Below are 18,995 nucleotides of genomic sequence, written 5' to 3' on the forward strand. Positions count from 1 at the left end.
GTGAGGCAGCCAGGCCAGCCACCAAGGAATCAACAGATTGACTGTTGGGAATAGATCAAAATCTTCAGATCTCTTCAAACAGATGAACAGAAGGCAAAGTCAAGGACAAGCCCAGGTCAACGGCTCTCCCCTCTCCTTACCTCTCTGAGTGTTAACACTACCAGTGTCCCTCTAGCGCGGGGTTTAGGCTTTATTTTGTTGTCTCACTAAGACACTAAGGCATTAAATACAAGAGGCAACAGCAGCACTAAAGGAGGTACTGTTGTGATGCTCCTCTCTCCCAGTTAAAAAGGGGGGAGATTAGTGAAAAGACATTCATTATTCTGGGGGATTTGATCCCTATTCATGGCTCAGTGCTGTGCAATCAGTTCTCCTAATCTCATTTAAAGACAGGAATAAACATGGTCTTCATGGTGAGGAAGAAAGCCCAGAGATGCACATGGGTGGAATTATGGTAATTTGGGAACAGAACAAGAATATTTAATACACTGCACTAGTAACTCTTTTTGCATGCGAGAAGAAGATGGTTCCAACAAAAATGGGGGAAGATGAATCTCAATCACACAAGTGTTTCTTTGCAGACAGTGAAACGAGAACCTAAATTCACATTCAGATTTTTCAACATCAATCTGGGACTATTTGTTACAGACGGAAAATGTCAGAAAAAAGCCACAAAGCATCTCTTGGTACGATTGGTGAACTAAGATCTGATCTTCCCTGTCCATATGACCTTATTCATTATAAGTCTAAACTGATCTAAGATCAGCACCCCTACTCTTAGACGCATTATGATTACAGGCCCTGACCTCTTATTCAGATATTACATTTGATGCAATGGTGAGTGAGACACTTATCTTTCCTCAATAAGGCCTGGAGGTAAACAACAGTCAATTTAGTTCTCTCTCTGTCACTGTACTCCTTGGTCAGGAGTGAAACACTTGTTTTTAACAGACACCAGACCAGAGTCGATTGGAAGAAGAAAGCACTGCTGTGGGGTTAGCAGATGTGTGTGCATGGGGGTTTCGGCACCTTGGAGTCATTTTAACAAAGCGATCTGCTGACGATCCATTTCACAGCCGTCAAGCTAGGAAATGTATTTGCGTGTTAGTGTTAATCTCCTTCAACAGAAAATAGAGGGTGACTTACCTAATGTACTGTATAGGTCACTGTAAATATTAACAGTATTATGAACAGTACTGTCCTCTCCAGGTGACATGTCAATACTCTATTCTCCGAGTCGTTATTCACGATTTCCCCACTGGGGAAGCCTACATTTCCATGTTGCTTAAGACTATTGTTGGATTATATTGGTGTCTAAGGCTAGTATGAATGTCTTGCTTGTTTGTGTCATTGTCACCAATCAACTGCATTGTTCTTAAAAATCACTTCAACCAGGTAAATGCTCTTTGGCTAGCTATGCTACCAATCTATGTGAATTGGAGTTAGCATTCTAGCTAATTACTTCTGCATCCAAAATAAGTATTTTGCAATGAACACAACCAAATATGGTCATAGCAACTGCTTAAGCAATAATCAAAACAACATAGGGCTAATTATAACCAATATTCCCTCTCACCTCTGACTGCAGCACAGAAGAAATGAGCTACAATTTTCCCCTTTAGTTAGTTTAGTTGCTCTACTTTGGCAATTGTTATCGAATCAATGCAATATTAGCCACTTTCAATGTAATATACCGAAACAAAACAAACTATGCAAGATTTAGTATGCAAAACTAACTGTGCAAGAGATTTTCTTGTAAGCAGAGTGCATTGGAATAGGATTCTATTGCATTGACAGGCATGACTCAGGCCTGCATTCCACACAGACCGGTGAGCCATGTGTTGCAGCTGGCGCACAATTGGCCCAGCGTCGTCCGGGTTATGGGAGGGTTTGGCCGGCCGGGATGTCCTTGTCCCATTGTGCTCTAGCAACTACTGTGGAGGCCCGGGCGCATGCACGCTGACATGGTCGCCAGTTGTACGGTGTTTCCTCTGACACATTGGTGTGGCTGGTTTCCGAGTTAAGCGAGCAGTATGTCAAGAAGAAGTGCGGCTTGGCACTTAATGTGTTGTGAAATCTGTTGTGAAATGTATTGTAATGTTTTTTTTATTGAATATAACTGCCTTAATTTTACTCGACCCCAGGAAGAGTAGCTGCTCCCTTTTTTATTTATCCATAATAAATACAGTTATAGCTGACAGGCATCTTTTTGCTAATGAAGTCTAATTGAACTAAAGTTCAGTGATCAACATTCATAGTACCTCTTGGTAATTGACTTGTTTTATCTTCCTAATGAAGTCGCAGTTGGCTGAATGATTTGAAAATTCTTATCAGGATTCATGCCTTACTGCTATTTAGAACAATGTTAAGATGCATGTCTATCGCGATGCTAACCTTTCCATTATGAATATCCAACCATGAACACAACAGTATCATTGACTTGAATTTGAAGTGTAATCCAGCATCCACCAATGCTAGAATAGCTAATATATATGTTTTAATTACTGTGTTGTATAGACTCATGCATATACAGTTGAAGTCGGAAGTTTACATACACCTTAGCCAAATACATTTAAACTCTGTTTTTTTACAATTCCTGACATTTAATCCAAGTAAAAATTCCCTGTTTTACCTTCTCCCAAAAAATGGGAGAAGACTAGTATTTTGTAGTTGAGTTCCTCATTGTACAGTATTCCTCATTGTTCCTCATTGTACAGCCAGAAAAGTTCAAGACTGTTATTGTTTCCCTTCAATAAAATGCATTCAAAACTACTTGGCGATATTGTAAAGTGGCTGTTCCACTGGATGTCATTAGGTGAATGCACCAATTTGTAAGTCGCTCTGGACAAGAGCGTCTGCTAAATGACTTAAATGTAAATGTAAATGTAAATGTACTTTCTGCACATTTCTGCTACTTTCTTAGGCTATACAAGTGCTATCTCTTGCTTAAAAAAAATTAATGTTTACAACTATGAAGTACCTTTGGTAATAATAATAATAATCTTCTACTTTAGTAAAGAAAACAATTACGACAGGTGTGTTGTAATAAACAGGAGTGGTCTCCACTGATTAAATGCATTCTTTCTGCATTGTGAAGAGCGAAAACCCAGATATTCACAAAGTTTGTGATGAATGACAGGTTGTTTCTTCATGCAAAATAGATTTTGGGTTTAAAATTCAATTAAGCTTTTAGGGGTTTAGTGAAGGGGGTTCATTTAGGACAAGGGGAGTATACAGAATGTTAATAACTTCTTTGGCATACTGGTTTTTGGTCAGAATTTCGGATGACTGATGTGCCCAAAGTAAACTGCCTGTTACTCAGGCCCGGAAGCTAGGATATGCATATACTTGGTAGCATTGGATAGAAAACACTCTGAAGTTTCTAAAACTATTAAAATAATGTCTGTGAGTAACCAGAACTAATATGGCAGGTGAAAGCCCGAGGAAAATCCAACTTCAAAACTTAAAATGTGAAGTTATTGGAAACTATGACTTCCGCCCCCCAGATTGCAGTTCCTATGGCTTCCACTAGATGTCAACAGTCTTTATACATGGTTTCAGTCTTGTTTCTTGAAAAACCAACGAGTAATAGTTGTTCAGCAAAAGTAGTCTCTTTGCTTGCGTGAGAATGAGAGTGCGCTCTTCGTTCTTTTCCTTTGTTATTGAACATCGTAATCTCCGTCTGAAATATTATCGTTTATTTAGATATTAGACATCCTGAGGATCAATAAAAAACATTGTTTGACTCGTTTAGACGAACTTTGCTGGTACATTTTTGGATTCGTTTGTATGTATCTTGAAGGACTGGCGCCAAATAAACGGACATTGTTTGGATATGAAGAAAGACTTTATCGAACAAAACGATCGTTCATTGTGTGGCTGGGACCCTTGTGATTGCAACCAGAGGAAGATCTTCAAAGGTTGGTGATTTATTTCTATTTGTGATTTTGTAACACCTGTTCTGGTTGAAATAGTATTTTGGGCTGGGGCGCTGTCCTCAGATAATCGCATGGTATGCTTTCGCCTTAAAGCCTTTTTTGAAATCTGACAAAGCGGCTGGATTAACAAGAAGTTAATATTTTAACCGATGTATAACACTTATATTTTCATGATTGTTTCTGTTTCTGTTTCTATTTCTGTAATTTGGCGCTCTGCAATTTCACCAGATGTTCTCGACTGGCCTAAGAGGTTTTAAGACCATTTTTTTTAATTTACCCGTTATTTTACCAGGTAAATTGACTGAGAACACGTTCTCATTTACAGCATCGACCTGGGGAATAGTTAGAGGGGAGAGGAGGGGGATGAATGAGCCAATAGTAAACTGGGGATTCTTAGGTGACCGTGATGGTTTGAGGGCCAGATTGGGAATTTAGCCAGGACACCGGGGTTAACACCCCTATTTTTACAGTAAGTACCATGGGATCTTTAAAAGTGTTTTTACACTATGATTTTGAACATTCAAGCAACTGGGAAACATCCATGGCAGTCATTGTTGTCACCTTAGCTTGCTACATAACTTCTGAGTGAAGCACAAGCACCACCACCAATCAGCCTTCACCACTGCGCATACACCTGTTATTGCAATGACAACTTGCGAAACCATGTCAACAAATGACTACTGTTTGAACACACACATCTGATTTTGTCACTTGTAACTTACTTGCTGTTTGTACAGTCAATATTACAAACGAATTTGAAAAACAAAATTGTTTTGAGCATTAACCTGTCTGGCCCAGGCGTTCCGCTAGCGGAACTCCTCCCACATTCCACTGAAAAGGCAGAGCGCGAAATTCAAAGAATATTTTTTAGAAATATTTAACTTTCACACATTAACAAGTCCAATACAGCAAATGAAAGATACACATCTTGTGAATCCAGTCAACATGTCCGATTTTTTAAAATGTTTTACAGTGAAAACAGCACGTATATTTATGTTAGCTCACCACCAAATACAAAGAAGGACAGACATTTTTCACAGCACAGGTAGCATGCACAAAGCCAACCTAACTAACCAAGAACCAACCAAACTAACCAAGAAACAACTTCATCAGATGACAGTCTTATAACATGTTACACAATAAATCTATGTTTTGTTCGAAAAATGTGCATATTTGAGGTATAAATCAGTTTTACATTGCAGCTACCATCACAGCTTCCGTCAGAAATAGCACCGAAGCAGCCAGAGTAATTATAGAGACCAACGTGGAATACCTAAATACTCATCATAAAACATTTCTGAAAAATGCATTGTGTACAGCAAATGAAAGACAAGCATCTTGTGAATCCAGCCAATATTTCAGATTTTTTAAGTGTTTTACAGCGAAAACACAATATACCATTATATTAGCTTACTACAATAGCCTACCACACTTCCGCATTCATTCATCAAGGCACGTTAGCGATAGCAATAGGCACGTTAGCGTTAGCGAATAAACCAGCAAAAGATATTAATTTTCACTAACCTTCATAAACCTTCCTCAGATGACAGTCCTATAACATCAGGTTATACATACACTTATGTTTTGTTCGAAAATGTGCATATTTAGAGCTGAAATCAGTGGTTATCCATTATGCTAACGTAGCTTCTTTTTCCCAGAATGTGCGGATATTTCTATTAGACTCTCACCTATTCTGACCAAATAGCTATTCATAAACATTACAAAAAAATACATGTTGTATAGGAAATGATAGATACACTAGTTCTTAATGCAATCGCAGTGTTAGAATTCTAAAAATATCTTCATTACGACATAAGGCTTATGTTATAGCGAGAGAGTGGCCAAAACCTGGGCGCAAAACTACTAGTACACAGTTCGACAGATATATGAAATAACATCATAAATGGATCCTACTTTTGGTGATCTTCCATCAGAATGTTGGACAAGGGGTCCTTTGTCCAGAACACTCGTTGTTTGGATTTAGAACATCGTTTTTCCCTCTTGAATTAGCAAGCACACTGGCCAAGTGGCGCGAAGCTCTCCTTTCTGAACAAAGGCACACAACGCAACACGCCTAACGTCCCGAATAAATTTCAAAAATCTAATAAAACTATATTGAAAAAACATACTTTACGATGATATGGTCACATGTATCAAATAAAATCAAAGCCGGAGATAGTAGTCGCCTATAACGACAGCTTTTCAAAAGGCAAATCCAGGTCCCTCCTCGCGCCTTCCTGAAAACAGGAAATGGGTGACACGTCATTCCAAGAGCTGTTATTCCACTTCAGACCAAGATAAACACCCCATTTCTTCTCTCACCGCCTCTTGACATCCAGGGGAAGGTGTATGACGTGCATGTATACTAATACGTATCATGCCCATTTATAGGCAGGACCTAGAAGAGAGCATAGTTTTCAGACTTTCCACTTCCTGGTCAGGAAGTTTGTGCCAAATGAGTTCTGTTTGACTCACAGATATAATTCAAACGGTTTTAGAAACTAGAGAGTGTTTTCTATCCAATAGTAATAATAATATGCATATTGTACGAGCAAGAATTGAGTACGAGGCCGTTTGAAATGGGCACCTTTTATCTGGCTACTCAATACTGCCCCTGCAGCCAAAACAGGTTAAACAAATGCAAATTAAGGTACTTTGCTGTTATTCTGGCTGCACTGTTTGACATGACTGTTCGTCAAAGTTGGAGTAAATGGAGTCAGATGGAGTAAATAGGCATTTCAACCTCATAGATTTAGCCGGTGGTGACATGCGAAATAGACACCGGCTAGAATGCGGTTTTAACAAATCAGCATCCAGGATTAGATCCACCCGTTGTATAAACTCTGCTAATGCCTTAGTTTGCAGTCCTATTTCAATTGGTTTTTAATATATTTATGTAATAATCATTTCATCACTAAATTAATAGCAGGTAGACTGTAAAATAACCAAGTGGATATTACCATTAGATTACTGGCCCCTTTGCTGCTGAGTGAGGCTGACCTCGGAACTCTGAACTCTCCTTCCTCAGGTGAAGAAGATGGTGGTCAATCAAAATCACAGGATGATGATGGACACAGTTGGAAGTCAGAAGTCAGGCTACAGAAAGATGAAGAGTGGGACGGCCCAAGTAATACAACACACACTCACACACGCACACATGCATGCAGATGCACACACATAAACTAACCAATTCTGATTAATTAACCAACTCATAAGTCCACCACACCTTCATCAAATGAACAAACACAAACCATAAACCATAAATAAAGGATCTGGCATATCTGGTCCATATCTCATGGTCTCATGGTTAATTTTGTTGCTTCCAGCCTACAGACAGAAAATAAAACAAGAAGGTCCCGCGCTCAGGTCTGTTTCAAGACTGCTTCGATCACGTGGATTGGGATATGTTCCGCATTGCGTCCAACAACAACATTGACGAATACGCTGATTCGGTGAGCGAGTTCATTAGAAAGTGCATTGGCGATGTCGTACCCACAACAACTATTAAAACATTCCCAAACCAGAAACCGTGGATTGATGGCAGCATTCGCGTGAAACTGAAAGCGCGACCCACTGCTTTTAACCAGGGCAAGGTGACCGGAAGCATGACCGAATACAAACAGTGTAGCTATTCCCTCCGCAAGGCAATCAAACAAGCTAAGCTTCAGTATAGAGACAAAGTAGAGTTGCAATTCAAAGGCTCAGACACAAGAGGTATGTGGCAGGGTCTACAGTCAATCACGGATTACAAAAAGAAAACCAGCCCCGTTGCGGACCAGGATGTCTTGCTCCCAGACAGAGTAAATAACTTCTTTGCTCGCTTTGAGGACAATACAGTGCCACTGACACGGCCCGCTACCAAAACCTGCGGACTCTCCTTCACTGCAGCCGAGGTGAGTAAAACATTTAAACGTGTTAACCCTCGCAAGGCTGCAGGCCCAGACGGCATCCCCAGCCGCGTCCTCAGAGCATGCGCAGACCAGCTGGCTGGTATGTTTACGGACATATTCAATCAATCCTTATCCCAGTCTGCTGTTCCCACATGCTTCAAGAGGGCCACCATTGTTCCTGTTCCCGAGAAAGCTAAGGTAACTGAGCTAAACGACTACCGCCCCGTAGCACTCACTTCCGTCATCATGAAGTGCTTTGAGAGACTAGTCAAGGACCATATCATCTCCACCCTACCTGACACCCTAGACCCACTCCAATTAGCTTACCGCCCCAATAGATCCACACACGACGCAATCGCAACCACACTGCACACTGCCCTAACCCATCTGGACAAGAGGAATACCTATGTGAGAATGCTGTTCATCGACTACAGCTCAGCATTTAACACCATAGTACCCTCCAAACTCGTCATCAAGCTCGAGACCCTGGGTCTCGACCCCGCCCTGTTTAACTGGGTACTGGACTTCCTGACGGGCCGCCCACAGGTGGTGAGGGTAGGTAACAACATCTCCACCCCGCTGATCCTCAACACTGGGGCCCCACAAGGGTGCGTTCTGAGCCCTCTCCTGTACTCCCTGTTCACCCACGACTGCGTGGCCATGCACGCCTCCAACTCAATCATCAAGTTTGCGGACGACCCTACAGTGGTAGGCTTGATTACCAACAACGACGAGACAGCCTACAGGGAGGAGGTGAGGATCCTCGGAGTGTGGCGTTAGGAAAATAACCTCACACTCAACGTCAACAAAACAAAGGAGATGATTGTGGACTTCAGGAAACAGCAGAGGGAGCACCCCCCTATCCACATCGACGGGACAGTAGTGGAGAGGGTAGTAAGTTTTAAGTTCCTCGGCGTACACATCACGGACAAACTGAATTGGTCCACCCACACAGACAGCGTTATGAAGAAGGCGCATCAGCGCCTCTTCAACCTCAGGAGGCTGAAGAAATGTGGCTTGTCACGAAAAGCACTCACAAACTTCTACAGATGCACAATCGAGAGCATCCTGTCGGGCTGTATCACCGCCTGGTACGGCAACTGCTCCGCCCACAACCGTAAGGCTCTCCAGAGGGTAGTGAGGTCTGCACAACGCATCACTGGGGGCAAACTACCTGCCCTCCAGGACACCTACACCACCCGATGTCACAGGAAGGCCATACAGATCATCAAGGACAACAACCACCCGAGCCACTGCCTGTTCACCCGCTATCATCCAGAAGGCGAGGTCAGTACAGGTGCATCAAAGCAGGGACCGAGAGACTGAAAAACAGCTTCTATCTCAAGGCCATCAGACTGTTAAACAGCCACCACTAACATCGAGTGGCTGCTGCCAACATACTGACTCAACTCCAGCTCACTTTAATAATGGAATTGATGGAAATTGATCAAAAATGTATCACTAGCCACTTTAAACAATGCCACTTAAAATAATGTATATGTATATACTGTACTCTATATTATCTACTGCATCTTGCCATCTTTATGTAATACATGTATCACTAGCCACTTTAAACTATGCACTTTTATGTTTACATACCCTACATTACTCATCTCATATGTATATACTGTACTCGATACCATCTACTGCATCTTGCCTATGCCGTTCTGTACCATCACTCATTCATATATCTTTATGTACATATTCTTTATCCCTTTACACTTGTGTGTATAAGGTAGTAGTTGTGGAATTGTTAGGTTAGATTACTCGTTGGTTATTACTGCATTGTCGGAACTAGAAGCACAAGAATTTCACTACACTCGCATTAACATCTGCTAACCATGTGTATGTGACAAATAAAATTTGATTTGATTTGGTTCTTTGTAGTCATTGTCATTGTGATATTAATAGTACAGACAGACGTTGTCTTTGTCCCAGATTACTACAGTCAGTGTGGTATCTACTCTCGCTCTGCTCTCCTTTAGGGCAGAACATGATTAAAAGAAGATAAAGAATCATTTCCATGTCAGTAATGAGCTACATTGGCTTTTATCTAATCGTTTAGAAATATGTATTTTTTTTAACCCACAGCCATTCCATGAGTTTGAACTATTCCACAGCTAGTACACGTGATTCAAATGGTCAACTAATCATCAGGCCCTTGACTAGGTAAATCAGGGGAGTTAGTGCAGTGCTACAACAAAATTGTTAAATGTCCTCTCCCAGAGGAAAGGTTCGAGAACCACTGGTTTAGGGAATATTTACAGTATACGGAAGGGTTGATATACACACTTTCCTCTGATGGGATATAACATATTTTACATATGAATGTTGAAATGTACACAAATAATACATATTTGATCTGTGATCAATGAGATTTTTTTTTAAACTTATATGTCACATCAATTGTGGTGTCCTATCAACGTTACATATTCCTAACAGTGAAATAGAAATGTGTTATATAATCACAAACCTATTCTATAATCAATTTATAATTATAAGTCTGTAGGCCTACAGTTTCAATTCACTTCCAAGTTCTAACCTCCATTATCACCACCAACCACTCTGATTTGTATATAACTTTTTCCAACTGGCAAGAAATGTAAGTTCATCCTGTCCCATAATAAGCCCAATAGTAAGTTACAGGGGAGAGAGGGAAATAAAGTGAGACGGAGGAGAGACACGGATGCGGCAGCATGTAACAAAGGCCTGGGAGGATCGGAGGAAGAATGGGGATGGGAAAAGGGAAAAGAGATTTTAATGGCAGCGTTGGATTAAAGAAATCCCCTGAACAATGTTAAATCATTACAGCTCCAGACGACATCAAAGTCCCCATGATTGAGCCCCTAAAGCCTTCTCACAGGGGGACTGGCGGACAGCAAAGCGGGTGTAAGTAAACCAGTGGCGAGACCGACCCTGCCACACTGGGCTAGAGCAGATTGGAAATGTAAGAGCTGGGAGATACAATGGGAATCAGAGTCTCTTGGCTTTTGACATATTGCAATATGTGATGTGGTGAAGCCAGGATGTTTGTAAATATATACATATATATATGTGTATATAGGCCTACATCTGAAAGGTATTATTGAAAGGAGATAGAGCGGGAGGAGTCTCCTGGCTTTTGCAATACAGTTATGTGAAGTGATGAAGTCAGGGATATAGGGTACATCTACTGTATACGTATACATCTGAAAGGTATTTTTTAAAGTGCCGTATTGGAAATGTAAGAGCAGGAAGATTGCTTTTAACAATCAGAATTGTATGTGATGAAGTCAAGGACATAAGATAAATCGACTGTATGGTATACGTATACATCTGAAAGGTAATTTTGAAAGTGACATATTGGAAATGTACACATTAAAATCACAAAAGTTAATTCAACTCCTAAGGAGTCAAATTGAACACTATTTTGGGGTTTATATCGTCCCGCGCCCATTTTGTGTTAAAATTACACATAATGATGTTGATTTGGGAGTTAAAGCGACACTAAATGGAGTAAATGTCCAACCCTCGGAGAGTTTCTTAAATTTAACTCCAATTTCCATTTTTCTATTTTCAGTGCTATTTTTAATCAACACCCTGGCCATTTTATACTTTTCTGTTTTGTTTTGAATTACCTTTCAACTTCCTTTGAGTTATAAGGGTGTAAAGCTTTATTTTAACATTTCTTAATGTGTCACATTATGTTGGTTTGCAATGTGATATCCAATCTCTGTTGGAAGCCAACTTGTAGGAACATATCCAACACTTTTACATCACTCACAACTAGGGCTGTGGCGGTCATGAAATTTCATCAGCCGATGATTGTCAAGCAAATAACTGTCGGTCTCACAGTAATTGACCGTTAATTAACATAAACACATTTAGCATCTCCTGGCTTCCACACATAGCCTACAAGCCATTTTAAAAAGTCTAATAAATCCATGTAATATAGCCTACACCCACACCATTATTTATTTTAGACAGGTCTAAAGAAGAATGATATGAAGAAAATGTAGTCAATTTCAGAAGAAAAGAATAGCATACTCTGAGTTGTCCTTACTTTATGTCCTCATGTGGCTATGCCAAATGGCCGAGGGCTACACTAGTTAATTTTGCAGACGAGATTTGTTTGTAATTCCGTGGCATTATTTATATTATTTTACAGTATGAAGAATACAATTGAACAAAGCTGAATAAAATATAAATATTTTCTCCAAACGATTTGAGGGAGTGTGCACATGCGGCTATTCTGTGTTGAAGCGGTTAACAAAGAATGAGGTACTCCTATATGCTTAATTTAGAGCTATTAATGTAACTTTAGTTGTTCTACAAATGTTGGGCTATATGTTTTGATTTTTAAAACATTGTAAGGCTGCATGATGAGACTCTAATGATGATTTGAAGTTGCTTGAAAGGCATGGCCTCTGCTTAGTTTTTTGCGCAGGCTGTACACACTCCAATAGTCTCTCATTTACAATTTGAGAAGCACTTGATAATGCCTCGAATTTCATTGTGGCATCCCCTTTGTGGCCATAATTCACCCTAAAAAAATCCATGCCTTTTGAGACCCTGAGTGTGCTGAGCAATCCGAAGCATCTCTCACACAGCTCACACAGCTCTCCCTCACATGATCGGGTCTTTCTCACAGGCTACAAGTTAAGACAGACACATCGGGAACGCAACTGCGTGTCTTTATACAATTCCGAGGTGCATATTGAAGATATTGGAAGAACTGTCCCCATTTACCTTTCGTCAGCCAACAAGATGAGTAGGCCTAACGAACAGCAAAAGCACTAGTATTTGTCAATCTACTATCCCCCATAGTACAAAAGTTGACCTATTCTGTGTGAGAAATAAATATTCCAAATGTAGTCTGGGACAGTTGTGGGATGCGATACATGCCAAATTAATACAACCACTAGCTTAAAAAAACTTTTTTTTTGCTATGTGGCTGACGCAACAGATCAGAACGTTTAGCTAAAAATATTGATACATTATTTGTCTATTTCTTCACATTATAAGCGCAGCAATGCGCACATTGTAGTAGGCTATAAGCACAAATGTTCCATTAGCGGAAAACACCATTATCAAAAGTTACCGCAAATGCAATTATGCATGTAATGCTTTTATTATAAGGTGCATTTTTATGGTGAAAAGTATCTTCCCCAAACTTGAAACTCATGCACTGCTTATATATGCCAGTTAGACACTACACCACTTGTAAAGCGGATTAATGTGCTTAATTTTAAGAGGTTATTTGGCCACTTTAGTTGTGATACTAACATCATTAGAACCGATAGGCCTATGGGCTAGGCTACATGACTATGATTCGAACAAGTCGCAAAAAAAGACTGGGCATCTTATGCTGGGCATCATTCACAAGTGATAATATATCATTCACAAGTGATAGGCTAATAACGTCACCCATCAGACTATTCTTGATTTAATCATGTCTTTATATCTACTAAAGAAAATATATGTGTGACATTTGTTTTGATTTCGAATGGACCATTTTCATGCACCTGTCTTGAAAACAGGGGCAGCGGGAAAAGAAATACATGTCGTCTATGCACTTAAATAGCAAATGGTGGATGCTTTTCTCTGTGCTTTATTTTCATGCCAGCCAGGTAGGCTATACTCCTGTTGTAAAGATAAGCAATGTGCTTAATATTAGGAAAGTTGATAAATAAATGTAGTAGCCCTAGAAAGCAGATGGGATCCTCTTTTTAATGGAGGCCATCACTCTGTGTTCTCCCGCAATTGCATAGCCTATAGAACTGTTGACCAACATGAGCACAATAGAGTGCTGAGTACCAGGCAGTTAGCAAGTTTGGTAGGCTACTAATGACCAACACCATCAGATCTTGGAGAAGCCTAATTACCGTGACTAAATGGTAATGTGGAATTTGACTGCCTTCATGACTCGTGACCGCCGGTGTGGCGGTAATACAGTTACCACAGCAGCCCTACTCACAACTTGTATTTAGAATGCCTGTCAGGGTAAGGAAGAAAATCCTGTACATGAAGACTAACTACACCATGTGAACTGGAACAACTATCTCACTAACGGTTGATATAAATTCAACCACTTACAGATTGGATTAGTTTAGAAAAACGTGTTACTTATCTTTGTGTAGCATAATATAAAAAATAATCAATGTACATGCAAAAACACAAATATTGAAACAAACACGTTTTTTGAATCAACCTGCAACATAACATGTTAGGAAATAGGCCATTCCCACATCTGTGGATAACTCCATAGATTTTGCTCCATGTCTCTCTGGTTACTCTTAATGGAGTTAAAAGTACTCCGTCCCAATGTCCCATTTATCAACAATAACTCCAGGCAGTGTATCACTCTCTTGAGGGTTAAGATAATCCCAGTAGAGTCAATTTAACCCAACATTTTTAACACAGTGATTTTAACTATTCTTGATTTTACTGTGTAGGAGCTAGAATATTGGCTTTTGACAGTCAGAATGTGAATAGGCTTCTGTATACATCTGAAAGGTGTTGAGAGTACCATTCCTAACATCAGCCACTCTAGTATTATAGATCTCTCTATACTTCCAATTCCTTCTTTAAGAATATTATCAACACACTTGTCCACCTGACCCTCACTTTGTCTTGTTTTTAAAAGCAGTGTCTAAATGATGGATCTCTCACTTCCTTTTCTTAGTATGTGGATGAACGATGGAGGGAGGAGGAGGGACCAGTGGCCTGGTTGTCAGATGAATTAACTAAGACACCAAATAATGCTGTTAATAATAATATTATTATTGATAATGATAAAAGGCCTCTAATCTTCAAAAAACAAAACACCATGTTCCTCCCTGATTATGAGGGTGTTGCGGTATTCAATTAGGAGGTTTCCTGCGGCATATTAATCATGTCCTCAACAAACAACTCGGCAGTAATTAAAGCCTCAGCCTGGAGAAAGACGTGTTGCTGGATCGTCAGTCTGTTTATCAGTGCTCACACACCCGCTGTTAAGTAAATTTCGCGTTGTGAGGGGAATTCCAATGATCGCAGTCAGGTCCAGCTATTTTTTTAGTGAGTGAGGGGGAAGAGGAGTTTGGATGTTTGAATTCAAGTCTGTCAATGGAATGGAAAGCAAAGCTGCCTTCTGTGCTGCCCTTCGCGGCTAGAGAGATTAATTTATTAGTGTTTGTAAATGGGGGAAGAGTGGCAGATCTAAAGGGAGAATAGAACTAGAAAGCCTTGGCCTGTGTAGCAGTGCTGTCTACCCCACAGGGGTTTGACAGGAAGGTCAAGGGAGTGAAATGTAGCCTTTTTGATTATGGTAAAATAGAATGGAATATGTGTGGGAGGAAAGGAAAGCCTGTTGGACCAGAGGAAACATACATAGGAAGTAAGGAAGTCAATCAAGGAATAATTGTCTCATTAATAGTGACAACTGTTATTCCATTTATTTTTGTTCAATTATAGGCCTGTTTTTTATTTATTTTTATTCGCTTTATATCACACTCTCCCAATTGAATACATAGTGATTTAATATGAAGATGCATATTTAAATTATTGCGTTTTGTGGTTTAGAATTGGCTAGTTAGAGGATTCAAGTTGAGTCCACAGAACACAACCTTGTCTTTAATGTTGGGGTGATATATTGGTATATTGGTATACTGTATATCTGAGTCTTGAACTTGTGGTCGATCAACCCTGAACCATCAGCAAGGGCTGTACATGGTCTCACGGTATTACTGTGAGAGGACTTGACATGACCATCATTGTGCTGCAGCACATCATGAAATCACTTCACACCCTACAACCTCTTTATTATCTAACAGTTTGAAACCTCCAACGCACCACAACAACAAGATCATTCCCCTCTCTAGGAAATCTAGACAGAGAGAGTGAGAGAAGTCAAAACCCCGCGACAATGTGCCTGAGAAATAGTTTTTTCCCTCTCTCTTCATCTCCCAAACCAAAGATGGGCTGTCTCCAAATCCTTGTGCCCCATCAGACAAATTAAAGTAAATCAAGCATGAAATGAAGCAGGAGAGCCAGGAGATAAGGTCCCTTTAAGTCCCTCACAGATTAGTCTGTAGAGAGAGCAAGAGAGGGAGTGAGGGGAATGAGAGGGAGCTAGGGAGTGGAGGTGCATTAGGTCCTCAGCAGTGGAGGAGACCAGCCTCTCATCTCAGCACAATAGAGTCCTGTGTATTGGATTACTTCTCCGTGTCACTAATGTGGGGGAGTGGTGCAGGACAACGAGAGGGAGACAGAAAAATTAAAGCAGAGCTTAAAATAGTCCTCAAGTGTCCCAACTCCCCAACATTCCCCCCGAAACCAAACTTCAATTATAATTTTTTTCAGAACAGAGATATTCATCAGAGAGCAAGAGAGAGAGATAGAGGAGGGAGGGAGTGAATGAGAGATAGAAAGAGAGAGAGATGTGCCTCGTGTGACAGCCTTGAATATATTTTTGGGTATTGGAGTATTGGATGTATGTATTCCGTTTTACTAGTATGCTCAGTGCTCATTGCATTTAACAAGACCAGTGGGCCGCTCAATCAGGAACCCCCTGCCGCTGTGATCTGAGTTCTTAGACACAGAGAAATAACGACTCCTGATCTTGCCGAGCCAGAGACTTAGGTTCCTCAGCCTTTCTATCTGGTCAATCTCCTGTGCTTTTAAAAAAAAATACTCCTGAAACTGGATGATTTAACCCACTCCTCCACTGTTCATATCAAAACTGGATGGACAAAGGGGCTTAATCCACTTTATATGTTGGCTGTCAAACTGCTGGGGCTAAAACCTAATCAAAGAGACAGCTAGGTCATCCAGGATCGAGGCTAGGGAGAGGTGCTTTAATGAAGTTTATGATCTGGTAATTGACTGCAGAGGGAGGAGATGCTCAGTGAGGATGGTGATGGTGGTGGTGGTGTTCAATGTATGATGAGGAAGAAAGTAATCCTGAAATTCACTCAAGGGAGCTTGTGAAAAATGTTCTCTATCAAAATGTTCTCTGACAAAAAAACAAGGGTTCCAAAAGGGTTCTTCGGCTGTCCCCATAGGACAACCCTTTTTGGTTCCAGGTAGAACCCCTTTTGGTTCCAGGTAGAACCCTTGTTATGAACTCAAGCTGAGCTATGATTGAATGTTAATAAATTATCTAAATACTGATTGTGTTGTGTTTTATAGGAGAGCTGGAGATTCTCTATGACGGTACAGAGCGGCGGACACGTTTTCGCCAGGCACTCCCTGTGGGCACCACATGGGGTCCTTTCGAGGGGAAGATCGAAATGACCACAGCAGGAAGTGACATGGTAGGTAACAAAATAATGAACTGTTTATGTTCTGGAGATGTGATATGAACAATTTGATAACTACATTTGGATGGGTCCAAATACAGTGCCGTTGGAATGTATTGCGTTGCTGCACAACTATTTTCAGGTCTCTCCAGAGATGTTAGATCAGGTTCAAGTCCTGTCTCTGACTGGGCCAATCAAGGACATTCAGAGACTTGTCCCAAAGCCACTCCTGCTTTGTCTTGGCTGTGTGCTTAGGGTCGTTGTCCTGTTGGATGGTGAACCTTCGCCCAAGTCTGAGGTCCTGAGCGCTCTGGAGCAGGTGTTCATCAAGGATCTCTCTGTACTTTGCTCTGTTCATATTTCCCTCGATCCTGTCTAGTCTCCCAGTCCCTGCCGCTGAAAAACATCCCCACAGCACGATGCTGCCACCACTATGCTTCACCATAGGGATGGTGCCAGGATTCTTCCAGACGTGACGCTTGTCATTCAGGCCAAAGAGTTCAATCTTGGTTTCATCATACCAGAGAATCTTGTTTCGCACGGTCTGAGAGTCTTTAGGTGCCTTTTGGCCAACTCCAAGAGGGCTGTCATGTGGAGTGGCTTCTGTCTGGCCACTTTACCATAAAGGCCTGATTGTTGGAGCGCTGCAGATATGGTTGTCCTTCTCCACAGAGGAACTCTAGAGTTCTGTCAGAGTGACCATCAGGTTCTTGGTCAGCTCCCTGACCAAGGCCGTTCTCCCCCGATTGCTCAGTTTGACCTGGCGGCCAGCTCTAGCAAGAATCTTTGTGGTTCCAAACTTTTTCTCTGACATGCACTGTCAACTGTGGGACCTTATATAGACAGGTGTGTGTCTTTACAAATCATGTCCAATCAAATCAATTTACCATAGGTGGACTCCAAGTTGTAGAAACATCGCAAGGATGATCAATGGAAACATGATGCACCTGAGCTCTATTTCAAGTCTCATAGCAAATGGGACTGAATACTTATTTACATAAGGTATTTATGGTTTTTACTTTTTAATACATTTGCAAACATTTCTAAAAACCTGAATTTGCTTTGTCATTCAGGGGATTGTGTGTAGATTGCTGAGAAAAAAATTGATTTAATCCATTTAGAATAAGGCTGTAACATAACAAAATGTGAAAAATTCAAAGGGTCTGAATACTTTAAGAAGGCACTGCATGTTGCAAAGAACTTCCCAATGACATCAGATATTTCAATATTTTCAGGAACTAGGAGACAATCGTTGTGGCCTCTATCATTCTACCAACTTACTTACGTTTTTTTGATTCCTGTGAAGTTAGAGAATGTTTGATTGTGTTTGTTTCTGAGAGAGACACAATTGGCAAGCAAGGAATGTGTGTGTGTGTCTTTTTGTGTCTTTTTGTGTGTGCACGCATGTGTACCCACGTGTGCATGTGTGTGTAATCTGCGCCTGTGGCAGGTTCCCCTCTCTGAAGCGCGTTGGTATCGCTAGCCCATTGTTGTCTCTGCTGTCAGAGCAGGGAGAGGCCGATGCAGCCTGTGCTGGCCTGATAAGGAAAAGAGGATTCAGCCTGGCTGGGAAGAGCAGAATCAGTGGGACTTGAGAGGAGAGTGGACTACAGTGGAGCTCTCCGTCTTGCTCTCTCTCTCATATCCCCACTCAGTCACAGTCACGTGGACACATATCTGGAATGTTGGGCTTACATGTCCTGTCCAAGATGTCTTTGAAAGATTCCTTTGATGAAGACATTGGGATGTGCCCCCTGTTTTAAAGTCCAACTAATTATTTGAAATTCATTGAAATTGTTGGATTTTGAATACACATAGTATAACTCTCAAGTTTATACTATTCTAATTCAACATTATCTGACCAGTGAAAATGTGCAATACTGCGTTAGCCATCAAGTTCCAGAGAT

General features: G+C 40.8%; 1 protein-coding gene across 1 annotated transcript in view; it reads left to right on the forward strand.

Annotated features, from left to right (window-relative positions):
• Window positions 1–18,995, forward strand: part of LOC139558924 (zinc finger protein ZFPM2-like) — a 105,134-nt gene that overhangs the window by 35,562 nt on the left and 50,577 nt on the right. The window contains exons 2-3 of the mRNA XM_071374426.1: window positions 6,967–7,065; window positions 16,979–17,103. Coding sequence (XP_071230527.1) covers window positions 6,967–7,065; window positions 16,979–17,103 — 224 coding nt within the window. The remainder of the gene's footprint in view (window positions 1–6,966; window positions 7,066–16,978; window positions 17,104–18,995) is intronic.

This window comes from Salvelinus alpinus, chromosome 29 (genome assembly GCF_045679555.1).
Source record: "Salvelinus alpinus chromosome 29, SLU_Salpinus.1, whole genome shotgun sequence".
Classification (NCBI taxonomy): domain Eukaryota; kingdom Metazoa; phylum Chordata; class Actinopteri; order Salmoniformes; family Salmonidae; genus Salvelinus; species Salvelinus alpinus.